Source organism: Drosophila pseudoobscura, chromosome 4 (genome assembly GCF_009870125.1).
Source record: "Drosophila pseudoobscura strain MV-25-SWS-2005 chromosome 4, UCI_Dpse_MV25, whole genome shotgun sequence".
In the NCBI taxonomy this organism is placed as follows: domain Eukaryota; kingdom Metazoa; phylum Arthropoda; class Insecta; order Diptera; family Drosophilidae; genus Drosophila; species Drosophila pseudoobscura.
The window spans coordinates 22,812,457-22,826,814 of record NC_046681.1 but is presented as its reverse complement, the minus strand read 5'-3'; the positions used below and the strand labels follow the sequence as shown (position 1 = coordinate 22,826,814).

The 14,358-nt window shown below is 48.8% G+C and overlaps 1 protein-coding gene across 4 annotated transcripts; it reads left to right on the top strand.

Moving 5' to 3' along the window:
* Window positions 1-1,154: 1,154 nt before the first annotated feature.
* Window positions 1,155-12,758, top strand: LOC4816905 (uncharacterized). 4 transcript variants are annotated; one of them, XM_033380042.1, is made up of 19 exons: window positions 1,156-2,137; window positions 2,270-2,316; window positions 2,903-3,040; window positions 3,099-3,280; window positions 3,341-3,517; window positions 4,099-4,236; window positions 4,524-4,598; window positions 4,670-4,950; window positions 5,011-5,326; window positions 5,393-6,947; window positions 7,015-7,256; window positions 7,315-7,439; window positions 7,937-9,559; window positions 9,621-9,755; window positions 10,514-10,926; window positions 10,984-11,189; window positions 11,267-11,430; window positions 11,493-11,634; window positions 11,695-12,758. In XM_033380042.1, the coding sequence occupies exons 1-19, from the start codon at window positions 2,026-2,028 to the stop codon at window positions 11,744-11,746; spliced, it is 6,123 nt and encodes a 2,040-aa protein (XP_033235933.1). In that variant the 5' UTR covers window positions 1,156-2,025; the 3' UTR covers window positions 11,747-12,758. The 4 variants fall into 4 exon arrangements, with proteins under 4 accessions (XP_033235934.1, XP_033235933.1, XP_033235932.1 ...); XM_033380041.1 differs by having other exon boundaries at window positions 7,315-7,493; XM_033380044.1 differs by lacking the exon at window positions 4,099-4,236 and having other exon boundaries at window positions 7,315-7,493.
* The last annotated feature ends 1,600 nt before the right edge of the window (window positions 12,759-14,358 follow it).

Here is a 14,358-nt window from a genome sequence, read left to right as displayed (position 1 = left end):
ATTTCTCCTAATTAGAAAACATTGGAGACTTCTTGTAATTCCTGCAAACAAAACCACAATCAAAGTGTTAACTTTTAAAGGACGAAATCCCTTAAGACCAAAATCTTGCCCAAACTAGCCATAAAGGATCTCCGAAATGTCATCCCAGCGGCTTTATAGCCAACATTTTTGGGCATTCTTCTAAACTTTTATGCGACTACTTGCCATAACACTATAAGGCAGACGCCGAGCCGGCGATTGCCCCCAGAAAGCGATTTAATATTGCCCCCAAGAGTATGCCACACGAAATGTTTGCTTTTATTTTGGGCGAAAATACTGTTGGTATCCGTGGGAAACGAACAGCCTCCAGCTGTTAGCTGCAGCTTCCGTTCTCGGGGGCTTCTGTGTGGCTTTGTTCTTTCATTTGTGGCAGATATCTCAAGCAAATTAACCTAACTACTCCTAATGCCGACGCGAGCTGCCCGGCCCTCGAACAGACACACGAAAACCAATTAAATTCTTCCGCAAGGCAAGGGCATAAAAGCTTCGTTGCTTCGATTAAAGCCTGCCAGGGTAAGAGACGGGGCCGGGGGGGGATAAAAAGATGTGCAGGGGAGTGTGTGGGGGGGGGGGGTGTGCCTTAAAGCGGGATCGTCGTGTGAAGTCAACTTTGGTCGACGCGTCCAACATGCGTTCTAAGTGAAATTTAGCCGCTGGCTGGGTTTTTGGGGATACGTGCCGCGCGGTGTCGCCTCGGCTGAGGCTGTCCCGCTGCCACACTGCCGCTGTTGCCACAATTGCTGCCACTTCTGCTGCTGTTTCAGTTGCTGCCACTGCTGCAGCAGCCCCAAGCCTCCTCTGTCGACGTCGCCGCTGCGCTGTCATGCGCATACGCACGCTCTGTTGCCTACTTCCAGGCGTCCGGATCCAACACCCCCCGCCACCGCCCACGAGACAAGTCCATTGTTGCGCTTTTGCAGTGGCTGCCACGCACCACACCACACCACAGATGCCGAACATCTGTTTTATGTTTGCCTCGCTTCCAGGAGGACTCCTCTCGCTCTCTCTCGCTCTGGCTCTCGGCGAGAGGAGAGACTCTCTTACTCTGGTGCTCGCGTACTCTCGTGTGCGTCTCGGATGTGCGGAGACGTCCTGCGAGTGGGTACCATTTCGCATTTCGTTTCAGTTCCAGCATCAACGCCACGGCGCACGGAGCGTGTTTTTTGGATACCATTCCATTCCGTAACGCTGTCGTCTGTCGGGTTACCTAAAGCCACACGCAGCGCCCCACACACTCACACACACACACACGCGCGCACATACCTACACATATAGAAAAACCTTTGCACGCAAAAAAGGAAAGGACTACGATATGGAAATACCCGGAGATATAAGGAATATTTAACCGAAAAACTACTAATGGGAACGAACTTTTTGGCGAGGAAGGACAACAGCAGCAGGGAAAGTCTCCCGGAAAACTCAACTCCGGTCGGTGCGTTTTTCCTACGGCTTTTTCAGACGGGCACAACGGTGCCCCTTTTTTTTGGGCAACGCGAATATCGATTGCTGACGACTGCCTTGCATAAGTCCACAGAAAGATTAGTGTACAAAGGGCAGCATCGGAGAGTGTGTGCCTGGGAGCAAAACGGATACAAAGGATAACTCAAATGAAACCATTCAAGTCGAAACAACGAAGCTCTACTCTTGGAGAACTTGTAGGAATTAAGTTTTTTTAATTATCAATATTGATGCTACGATGCTGTCGATGATGGTGCCGACAATGAAGGTGCGGGCGGAGATGCAGGAACAGCAGCTGAAGCGAAAGATTTCAGACAATTGACAGCAAGAACAACGAAGATATTCTATCCCCGCCTCCAGATATATCTATATATATATAGATTTCAGAAGTATATCTCTACGCTCTGCTCCTCCGTGTCTGTGTGTGTGTGTGCGTGTGTGTGTGTCTGCCCTTGTTTCGCTTTTCGTTTTCCTTTTCTTTTCCATTTCCACTTTTATTTCTTTTACTTTTTGTTTGTTTCGCTGAAAATGGATATTGCCTTGCGTGGCACGGGCACGGGCACAGCATCAACGACTGGCACTGGCACTGGCACTGGCACGGGCACGAGCTCTGGTCCTCGCAGCGGCACTGCCGGCAGTGGTAAGTCCTTGAGTTCTGTTCTCCTGACTACAACATGGCAGTTCCAAGACACATAATCACATATTTTATGTACGCCATGTTTTATGTACTCCTCGCAAACGGCAAATGAAACGAAATACATTTCATTTACAGGTCTACACCATGCTGTGTCATTGGGCAACATTGAGGTCTCCGCTAAGGTTCGTATCACCGCAAAGCGTGCGGCTCCGGGGGGGCAGACAATTAATGTGTGCCACCGATGTGACTAGGGGGAATCTCAAGTGGCAGGAGGTTCTGTCACTGCCACTGCCACTGGCGGATGATTGACACAATTATTTCGATGGAAATCTTAGGTTGGGAGTCCAACGATGATTCAAACGAATCATTAAAAAAGAGATGGAAGGAAAGGAAAGCCTAGATGGCAATGAAGAAGTTGAAAGGATTGTAGAGTCGTTAAAAGAGATTGTAATTGAATGTCATGGCAGATAGACAGAAGTTCAGAAGGTCAGAGGAAGTGCAAGTGGTTGATGAAATAATGAAAGGACGACAGGAAGGCAAAGGAAAGTTGAAGACAGAAAAGGAATAGAAATATCATAGATTGACGATGCGAATGGCTAGAACTAGTAGTAATTGTTGGTATCAGCGACCCAAAGCCTTGGATTACTCAAAAACAAGCAATTCCGAAATGTTTGGCACCACATGTCGTATGAGTAATATACCAAGAAATCGCTTTAGCAAGTTTTCCAACGAAAAGTAAATGATTAAAACTATCTGTTACCACCGCAGGCCACCTACTCCAGCCATATGGACCGCAGCTACGACTCCGAAGATGAAAACACGGGCCGACGACGACTCCGTCACACGCTTTCCACCGAGCTACAACCACGCGCCTCCGTCTACTCGCGCGGGGATATCAGGGAACAGGTGAGGAAACCCTTCATTGCGATTAGCCTCTGAACTAATGTATTCGTGCTTTGTTTAGTACTGCCTAACAGATCGACAGCTGCATAGCATAGAGCAGCGTCCGCGTCGAGAACGCTTCTTTGGGTGCCTTTCGCGTCGCGGACAGACGCAGTCGGGCAGCTTTCTGGGCGGCTGTGTGGGCCGTCGAGTGCCCTCCGACGAGAATCTGGCAGCATATGCGCCATTCGAGAAGTATCCACGGTATGTAGCAGTCGATACATCTGCCGATATGCGGCGAAAATAATCAAATCGTATCCTTAGATATCAGAACAACTACACGGACACACACGAATTGGATAGTTCCTATTTTCGACGACAACCAGCCTCGATTCTAAGCACGGGAAAGTCGAGTGAACCGGATCTGGGTGGACGATATACCTGGATAGGACAGCAGCAACAGCAAACCAACAACAACACAGAGTACCAAACGAACCATAGGTATGTCCTCCGAAAAGAACCCAACAAAAAACCAGAACCGAAGAACCCAAAAGTTAAAACTGTAAAACTGTAAAACTGCTATGCCAACTGTCGCTAGATCATGCTTAAAACTGTCGCACTATCTGTAGTCTCTAACTCTCTACTGTTCCACTCGTACTGTCTATAGCTCCACCCCCACCCCCCACCCATATAGTGTTCTATAGCTCTAATACGCTTGCAATGCTTGCCTGAACCCAAAGACAACACTCAGCGCCTACCTCTATCACCACCATACAATGCATAATGCCATGATGCCATATTGCTTTTGCTTTCAAAGTTCTATCCAACCACAAACAATATTGAATTGAATATCTTCTTCTGCCCGAAATGAGAACTAGAAATGCTGTATAAAAAATACCTTTTTTCGTATACTCTTTCGTTATTCATTCACCTATCCTTCTCTCCTCAAAAATCAATCGAAAAACGACTGTAAAAAATAAAAAACAAATAACCAAAATTGAACCATGAAAAAATACCCCACAAATACAAAAAAAAAAACCAAAAAAAAAAACAAAACTGAAAAATGAACAAAATGTGTAAAGGGCAACTTGTTGTACAGCACCACTTGAATCCTTTTACCAGGATGTTTTGCTACGGAATTATTATGTCGAGCTTTGCGCTCCACCAAATCCTACACCACCAACATCACACACCAATCAAATCGCTAATCTAAATGTTTGGTATGTAAAGTGATCTAAAATCTAAAGACAAAAATCTAAACTTAAATAATATCTGAAAAAAGAACAAACAAAAAAAACAACCAAAAAACAATATTAACCAAAAAAGTGAGCTAAAAATGTTTTATTTATGTTACATATGTGTCTGCACGTGACCAAAAAGCAAATGAACAAAAACCAAAAACCAAAGAAAAGCAAAGTATAGTTGAAATAAAAGTTGCAAGAATTATAGTCCCTGCCGCCAGGAGAGAGTTCAGCTAATAGTCCTGTGTGATTTACTTACTCCACAGCTCGTATCACTGCCCCACGTACGCCACGATGCCGAACACCCATCACCATCAGCAGCAGCAGCAGCAGGCGGGAAGGTACATAATAGACATAGATACAGTACGCTCTATGGAGAATCCTCTTTAATCTGTTTCTCTTCTTTCTGCAGAACCAAACATGTGAGCTTTGCTCGCTCGCATACCCTCACCAGCTTCGACATGAACGTGAATGCGGGTTTCCGACCGTCGGGACGCTTGAGGACGGCCAGCAGTCAGGAGCGTTTGATTGGCGGCAAGAAGCCCATCATTGCCTCTGGCTCCATGTACGAGACACTGCAGCCCACAGTGCCGCAGAGCTCTACGCTGCCCAAAACCTGGCTGCCACCGCCAGTCCAACTCGCGACATGCCAGCATCATCATGCGCCCATTCATCTCCATCAGCCACTGCCGGGTAAGCCGGGTACCATCCCCAGATCCATCGATGCGTATTTCCAATCATATTTTCCTGTAGATAACATGTTGGGTCTCATCATACCACAACCTCTGCCCATGGCCTTGCCGCCGCCCAGTCCTGAGGTCCTTATTGTGGAGAAAAAGTTCCGGAATGCCATGAAAACTCAGGCCACGCAAACGGATGTGGCCGCCCGACGTCAGGCGGCGGGCTATAGCCCCCAAGTCTTGTCGTTGAGCCCAAGGCCTCCACATCGCGTTAAGGTGGTCTCGCAGGGCGCCCAGACCAATGGCCTGCAGAACGGCAAGAAGCTAACGAAGAGTCTCTCGGAGATTCCCAATGGCAAGGATGTACAGCCGTATCACTATCAGCAGGGGTAAGAGGAAAACCTCGTTGATTTTGAGTTTGTAAATACTAAAACCTAATCCTCCCCACCCCGCAGAATGATTTACCCCCATGAAATGATCTACCGAACTCAGTCCCAGGATGTGACTCCTCTGCAAACCCTCTCGGATGCGCAGAACAACATCATGTACTACAAGCCGCCGCCCCCGCTCTTGGATCCCCACAGCTACGGCCTGGGCATGGAGCATTTGAGCAGAGGACGTCCCTCTGCGGCGGAACAGAATGTGGAGTACGTGAATGTGAATGCCGCCGCGGTGGCCCTCAATGAGAGCTTCGACTACGAGAGCAACAGTTTGCCGCGGAGGGCGTGCACCTCGCATGCGCGCACGGAAACGGATTACTACTCGAACAGTCTGCCCCGACGAGCGGATACCCTGCACAGCCACGACATGTGCAAGCATATTACGGAGTGTGTGGACCTCATCCCGGACAACGGGATAGACCTGGACTTTACGCGTCCCCACCTTCTGCCGCCGCCGAGTGAGTACTGCAAGAACGATGACGACGTGGAGGACGTGGAGGAGTACTACGACGATGAGGAGGAGGAGGACGGTCCCTCACATCCCCACGAGACGGAGAGCTACAGCTCGGAGGTGTGCATGGAGCAGGCGGCCCGTCGCATGTCCATGTTGCCGCAGATGATGGACTCGCCCTTTCGAAGGGACGACCTGCGGCGTCAGTCCATGCCGGTTTATGGCCAAACCGAGAAGCTCATCGACGGCTTTGGGCCGCGCACATCCTTCCGACGACGCGACAAGGTGAGCTGCTTTCCGGATGACACTCAGGTGGGGATCGGGACCAGGCGCGATGAGCAGGAGATTTTCATTGACTTCAAGCCGCACGTGTCGCCGAAGCCCAGTCCCAAGCTGCAGGTGAAACACCGAAAGCAGCACAAGGCGGAGATCGCCATGCGGAAGATGCAGCAGCAGCGGATGGCCCAGGCCGCTGCTCACACCCTTCCGAAGCCAAAGACAGTCGATGTTGAGGTTAGAAAAGCTGAACTTGTGCCCAGCGACGAGGACGAGGAAGAGGACGACACCCAGGACCAGGATCAGGAGGAGGAAGACGAAGAAGAGGCCGAATCCGAGCGCAACAGAACGGAGAACGATCATCCCGACGATGAGGAACCCATCTACGAGAACATTATCCCGTGTGGCTGCAAGGTGGAGCCACCACAGCTGCCGCCACCACCCCTCATCCTCGAGGACATTCAGGACAAGCGCTCGCAGTTCCGCAAACGATCCGTCAGCCTGGATGATGACTATGCCGCTGCAGCGGGCATCTTTCCCACTCCCGGGCCCGGACTCCGTCTGCCCTCCACTCCGGCCAGTCCATGCCGGGAGGAGCTGCTGCTGGCCAATGTCTCAACTTATCCATCCTCAGACTCGCTGGCCAACGACACCACACGCGATCATTCCGACGGCATCTGGAACGAGTCGCAGGTCACCGTCCTAACCGCCGATCAGCACATCTCCGACGGTTCGTACAGCTCCAACTTGCTGCTGACTCCGTCGTCGAAGCGAAAGAATCTCCTGCTGCAGCATCAGCAGCGTAGCTCCGTGGACACGGATGCCCTGGATTTTGAAGAACAGGTGATTTAGAGTGTTTATTTTGAGGGATTCCTGATCTTCATTCTGCCTGTCCTCCGTTTTTCGATAGAGTCCCACCTATGGCCTACAAACACTGCCAAAGATCATCAAGACCCCGACACCAACAACGTCCAGGCCTGCCTCCACTCTGCCTCTGGTACCGCCGCCAGCGATTGCCGTGACCCCATCGAGCAATCAACCCCTGGACTCTGCCATAACCTCGCCACTGCCCAAGCGCAGCATGATGCCCAGGGGATCCGTGCCGGATGCTCGTCAGCTGATGTATCCGAGTGGTGTAGGCGGCAAACAGAGGTAGGCCCCACGTCCTAGAACGTCTATCTTTTAATGCCCAAAAATCGACTTGTTTTAGACACTCGGACGCCTCGTTTCTGCCCATGGCCGGGGCGGACTATGCCAGAAGTGCGGATATCTCAGAGTGCAGCACGAATACAGATGAGTATGCCACCTGTACGGACAACTCGAAGCGTACACCAGGTATTAAGACACCGCCGACAACGACAAGTTCATCGTCCGCCACACAAGTGCCAGGTTTGGGCCCCAAAAAGACATACTCTGTGTGTATTCTGTGTGTGTACTCGTACTCGTACTCGTAATTGTCCTCTAACCTAAGTGTTAATCCATCAATGTTGTTTGTGTGCAGCCTTGTGCCTTGTTCCATCAGCAGCCAACTAATCAACCAATCAATCGATCAATCAATCAACCGAATGAGGACACCGCTCACAACTTTCATGCTTACAGCCCTAGTCCTAGTGTTAATCAGCCTATTAGCGTATAGTCTTAGTCTCATCATCAGCCTTCTCTCTAACTGTCTCTCTCTCTCTCTCTCTATTTCTGTAAAACTCTCTCCCTCTAGTTTGTTGTTGTTGCCTGATAAATGCCTTGCTCGCATTGCTTTAGCTGTGAAACACACATATCTTGCAGAACCTTAGATACATCTTCGAACTATCTTTTCTTCCTTTTCCTCTCAACAGTTTCCACTCAAAGCTCACAGCTGGAGAAGACGCATGCGGGCAGCTCCTTCGAGAGCGCCAGTTCTCTGTACTCCATGCGGGAGGACCTGCTCCATGATGGATCCTCGGAAAAGCAAACGAAAGTGTCGCAGTCTTCGCTTAAGTCCCCCATGGGTGGTTCTGTGGCAGAGTTGACAAAAAAGTCGCCCTCGCATTCGATCAGCAGCACCACATCCTCGGGCAGTTGTCAGGTCATCAAGTCTCCAGCTAAAGATTCCCAGCAGCCCCAGGCGGTGGCCACCAGCTCCTCCACCAGTGCCCAGCAAATTAAGGCAGAGGCACCAGAGGCGGTGGCGGTGTCGGTGGCGGCGGTGTCAGCAGCGGTCAAAGGCAAACCCAAACCGGACTCCATATCCGAGGATGAGCGCAGCGAGGTGCGCTACTCCTCTTCCGGCTACTACGAGAGTCCCCACGACGAGGACGACGAGGAGCAGGTGACGACCACATGCAAGGCACGACGCCTGAGGCACGAGGATAACAAGCGGCGAAAGACCAGCATGAAGCTGGACATCGAGAAGGAGAACATGCGAGCCCTCACTAGTCCCATCAAGAAGGCCGCGGCGGGAAAGCAGCAATCGCTGCAGTCCCCAGAGCAGCACAGCGCTGCTGGAGCCTTGGAGAACGGCAGTCCCAGCAAAATAAAACGTTTCCGTCCGAAGATACGACGACAGTTGCGCAAGAGCTCCCGCGAAGATGTCCTGGCGGCGGCAGTGGCCCGAAGGACTAGGCCCACTATCTATGGCCTGAGCAGCGCCAGTGGGGATACGGAGCTGCTGCTGGATGCCAGCATGACCACCACACTGGGTCCGAGTCCCAGGCCGAGCATTGTGCCCACCACAGCAGCCATAACAACGGAAACCACAACCACAACAGTCATGGGAGCGGCCCCACCGCCGCCGCAGGCTCAGGAGCAGGAGCAGCTGAAGAAGCCCCACAGCTGTGCCACGCCCACATCCCTGCTGTCGCCGAAACTGCCCACAGTAAGCAGCACCCAATCCAAGTCCACGTCGGAGGCGACGTTTCAACTGAAGGCCAAGTCCATCGAGTCGTTGCGCTCGGTGTCGCCCGGCTCCGACTCTGTGTTCTACAGCGAGGCTGATGGCACGGCGGCCAGTGCCACCGATCAGGGACACTGCCATCACTGCGGCAAGGAGATGGAGGGCAAGCAGCAGGAGCTCGCAGGCGACTCTGTGGAGTCGATACCCTACATCGAACAGGAGGCGGACATTGTGAAGCCGCCATCGGACTTTGCCGACTCCCCGGTGACTACGAAAACCACTCAGCGGCTGTACAAGAAAATGGACAAGCGTTTCCGATCCGAAGAGCGCTATCACGCTGGCGAGAGGGGCAGGCACTACAAGACCCGCCAGGAGAACATCAGAGCCAAGAGTGAGGAGCGCGGTCGAGCTCCCAGCCTGCCCAATACTCCCGTTCTGCGTCCGGCCGGCTCTAGTCCCTGTGTCCTGCCCGATATCAACACGGAACAGAACCATCATATCATCTACAAGGGCCACTACGACGAGGGCCGATACACCCGCCTCACGGACGATGATCTCTGGACGCAGCTGGATCATCAGTGTTTCGGTGAGGGCGCATCCTATACCATCATTAGCCATAGATATAGATGGTTCTTCCTTGCCCACAGATCGTTCGCGGGAGCGCCGTGCCTCTACCGAGTCCGAGAAGGGTTTCCATGCCAAGTACCAGGTGATTCTCCATCGTCTCGTTCAGCGTCGATGCACACTGGAGATGTATCATCGCCAGAAGAACAATAATTTTCGTAAGTACAAGCAGAACACTCGGGGAGAACCCTCCCCACCGTACCCTGGGACTTAGTACACTCCCCTTTAGACACCCTGTTTGGGGCACAACCTTTGAACACCCTGTTTCTTTACAACCAAACAATATTCTAATTTTGGCACAACGTGCGCAATGTTTCGCTAAGAGCGAGAGGAGAGCCATTGCCGGTCAGAGCGGGAGAACTTTTCATAGATAATGAATGGTCGGTCGGTCGGGCGGTGGGTCGATGGCGCTCCGAATTTTCATGACCGGCACTTGGCATAGAGACAGACAGACCGTAAAAAACCAAAAACTATGCTCTTAGTTTTTTTTTTGGTTAGTTGTGGTGCGTGCTTTGTTGTGTGCCGACCGTAAAACGCTTCCCAAATGTGAAAAAAAGTGCGAAAATTGTGAGAGATTACCAAGGCTAGAGTCGATATTTACACAAATCTTAGTTCCAATGATTGGTGGGTAAACAGAGCAGCTGGCGCGCCTGTTTAAGGCCATGATTTGATAAGCCCTTTTCGTTGTTTGTGCCACAGAATTAATAGCCTCTAATTCCACGCCGGATTCGGTGCGCCGCAAGTTGGAGGAGGTCTTAAAGCTAATGCTTTTGGTATGGGCACGTGAAAGTTTTGTGATATCAAAGCTAAGCAACGGCACGAGGGGTAAATAGTGTACGGAACAGATTCCGGAAATACAAACAAATCTCTTTCTCTACATATACATTCTCTTGATTACGTATTCCGCTCTTTGCAGGCGTGGACAAAACAGTTGTGGTGAAGAGTGATTCGGGGGAGTTCGGCTTCCGCATCCATGGCTCAAAGCCCGTCGTTGTGGCCGCCATCGAGCCGGAGACCCCGGCGGAGAGCTCTGGCCTGGAGGTTGGCGACATTATCATATCGGTTAACGGCGTCCAAGTGCTAGACAAACACCACACCGAGGTCGTGAAGATCGCGCACGATGGCTGCGAGAAGCTGGAACTTCAGGTGGCCCGCACCATTGGTGTCCTGATGCACGAGCAACTGGAGCCCCCCAGCGAGCCCATCTTCAGTGGCTATCTGTGGCGCCAGAGCGGCCAGGCCAAGGGGGCGCCCAATGCCAAGAAATGGGTGCGACGTTGGTTCTCCTTGAGGCCGGATAATTGTCTGTACTACTACAAAACAGAAGACGTAAGTGGATGGAAGGTTTTAGGGGCACTTTAAACCTCATTGCTCATCGTTTTCCAGGACTCGCAGCCCGTTGGGGCCATGATCATGGCCAAGCATACTGTGGATCTGTGCCCGGTGGACATCGGCAAGCCTTTTGCCTTCAAAGTGGACGCTGGCGAGGGCATACCCATGTACGTGGCCGCCGACTCTGATGATTTGGCCAACAGATGGCTGAATCTGCTGCGCCAGGCTGCCTCCCAGGATAACCAGTGGCTGGACAAGAGGTGTGTGGGATACTGATTTTAGAGAAAAATAACCATTAACGTGAGGCTTCGTTTCTCACATCATTTTCCCCTCACAGTGCCCGGTGTCTGTACCAGGCTCCGACCAGCATTCAGAGGCCTGATTGCTTTGGCTATTTGCTGAAATTGGGCTCAAGGTGGTGCGGCTGGTCGAAACGCTATTGTGTACTTAAGGATGCCTGCCTCTATTTTTACCAAGATGCAAATAGCAAGAGTGCATTCGGTGAGTCACGGGGCCAGCAGCCCGATAGACGGACAGGCAGACAATTAATTGCGTTTCTTTAGGAATGGCCTGCTTGCACGGCTACAAGGTGGCCTCAATGTCCACGAATGCGTCCGGCAAGAAGAACTCATTCGAGATAATACCACCAGAAACGAAATTGCGTCACTATTATTTCTGCACTGAAAGCGAAATGGATAAGAAGCGGTAGAGTAGCACCACACGACATACACCTTGTATCTATCTATCTTATGGCTTTCTTTTCAGCTGGATATCCGCCTTGGAGTACTCCATTGATCGCTGGATAAAGTCCGGGTAACTAAGGTTGAAGACACGCTCCAGATCGGCCCTGGGCAGCCGTCGAAAGCGTCGAAGTTTCAGCTACTTCATGGATTAAAACTAAAGATAATTAAACAAAACGATTTTCAAACATTGTTCGACACTAGTACGGGTACTACATTACATATAATATATACTTATATATATATATATAGAACTTAAGCAAAGGAGAAACCACAACTAGTTATAGTCCAAGATTAGATGATTGCTTAGTCCAAGGAATTTAGTCGATCATTCAAAGCGGGTTTAAAACTATTTTGAACATTTGAAAGGAATACAATTGAATTTTTGGTATGTATTCTTACAAAATATATTCATATATAGGTATATATACACACATATAATACTTATGTTTAGTGAGGTTGTCATGTCATACACATATACATATATATAGTATATATTTAGCCACAAAAAATGAAATGAGAGAAATGATCATACAGCAGACCAAAAAATTGATTGTCTAATGTATATAGGAATTCGTATAGATTGAAAATGTTTAGGTATTCAAAGGCTCAAAGTTTAGATAAATGTCTATTTACAGAAAAACAAGCGTAAACTAGAGACCAAAATATTTGAAATTACTTAAAAGGAAATTAATATTTCAAAACAAAAAAATTATGCAAAAAAAATATTTATTGTTACAAAAATCGAATCCCTATACTTTCCTTTCCCGTATTCCTCATAAACGAACTCTTAGTTAGACACACCACAAATTATGATAGAGATTTTTTATAGGCTTTGACTTTTTTTGATAGGTTGAAGGTTTTTTTTAGAACGACAGACACACACACACATTTCATGGTAGATCAAACAATAATTATATAGAATATTATGTACTTCATGTGTATGTACATGCATTCAGAATCCAGTAGTTACTTTGTCATTTAAAGATATGATCTTTAAAATGCTGATTTCCCTTTTTTTTGGGTTCAGTGTTTGTATGAGTGAAAAAGCTTCATTTTTAGTCAGCAAAACCAAAAACCAAAAATAAATATATATATTTTATATATTTTAAATAGAGATTTCCACGATAATAAATGTATGCATTATGATTATATTATATTATATACAACACATACAATATACATACATATACAAGCAGAGACAGCCATTTTATGTTGGAAACAAAACAAAACAAAACCAAAAACAACAACAACCAAAGACAACAACCAAACAGAAATGAGGCAAAAAGAAAACTAAATAAGAGCTTTAATTATTAAATAAAGAATATACCAAGAACAAATGACAAATGCGTGTACTGCTGACAGCCCCCAGGGGCTTTGAAATGCACCTAAATATCATTAATTAGGCTCAACGATCCCCCACTCCCATTCGCCTTCGATTCGAGGAGATGCGAGATCCCAGGGCCCAACCCAAAACCCCAAACCCCAAACCCAAAACGATCTTGTGCCGCTCTCCTACCTGCCTCCTACCTGCCGCTAATGTCGGGCCAACGAAGCATTTCAAATGCGATCAATGAACCTGTTGCCGGCCCCACACTCTAGTCGTCCCCACCCCTCCCCTCCCCTCTTCCCCACTGCACAGCCCAGACAGACAGACACCCAGTTGGCCACATGTTTTACACAATTTTCAAGTAATTTATTTTAAAATCGTAAAGCGATGCAAAATATGCACAGAGCAAAGTAGAGGAACCATCAAGATGCAATCATTGGAATACCCTGTAGTCTTTGCATGCAATTCAACAGGAGGGAAACCAATCCGAGAACAACTTTACCGTTGAAGTTAATTGGCATTAGTATTCCAAATACATAGTTTTGCTCTATTTTGGCTGGAAAATGTATGCAATTGTGGATCGTCATGTACCCATTTTGATTCAAGGGCACACTACTGCTGCTACTTACGCTTTTTCGGGGTTATCTATAGGTACTACCGAATAAGATAATGTGGATTCCATATATCTGGCTGCTCAATCTTTTATGTGAAACACAGTTTGGATCGATGCACTTTCTCTCCTCCTGCTATAAGCATACATCTCTTCCAATACTATATACCCTTCTAATCTACATACAATTACTGGGTATCAAAGCAGCAGCAGGCACACAACAGCAGCAGCAGCAGCAGGCATCAGGCAGCGGCAGCAGCAACAGTTGCTGATGGGGGAAGTCAACGACTAGCATAACAATTCGCTCGCCCTATGAGGTGGCTACCGTTTTCTCTTTGCTTCTCTTCCCCTTCTTCTTTAACTACATCTTCTCTGTGCTGCTTCTGCTGTTACTTCTACTGCCTCTGCTTTGGTTCACCGTTTACTGTTTTGCTATTTCTCCGGCAGCAACAAAAACAATTTAGTTCCACTGTGCACTGCCTTAATTACAGGCACAGCAGCCTCTGCCTCTGCCTCTGCCTGTGCCTCTGTTTTGTCTCTGTTTTTCGGGGCCCGCTTGCAATCATCACCATCATCATCATTATCGTGATCATGACGAACGTAACTCCCTCTCTTTTCGGACAAACATACTCCCTCTCCCTCAGCCGCTCACCTCAGAAGCAATGCCAGCGAAGACCCTGACTGTTTTTTGGATCTTTTGTTTCCTTCTTTCCTTTTACCACTTGACCGCATTGATGCTGTTGCCTCGA

Coding starts and splice junctions, on each gene's coding strand:
- LOC4816905 (XM_033380041.1), top strand. CDS start 2,026: ATGGATATTGCCTTGCGTGGCACGGGCACGGGCACAGCATCAACGACT. Junction 7,494..7,936: donor GTCCGCCACACAAGTGCCAG/GTTTGGGCCCCA, acceptor TCCTCTCAACAG/TTTCCACTCAAAGCTCACAG. Junction 11,190..11,266: donor AACCAGTGGCTGGACAAGAG/GTGTGTGGGATA, acceptor TTCCCCTCACAG/TGCCCGGTGTCTGTACCAGG.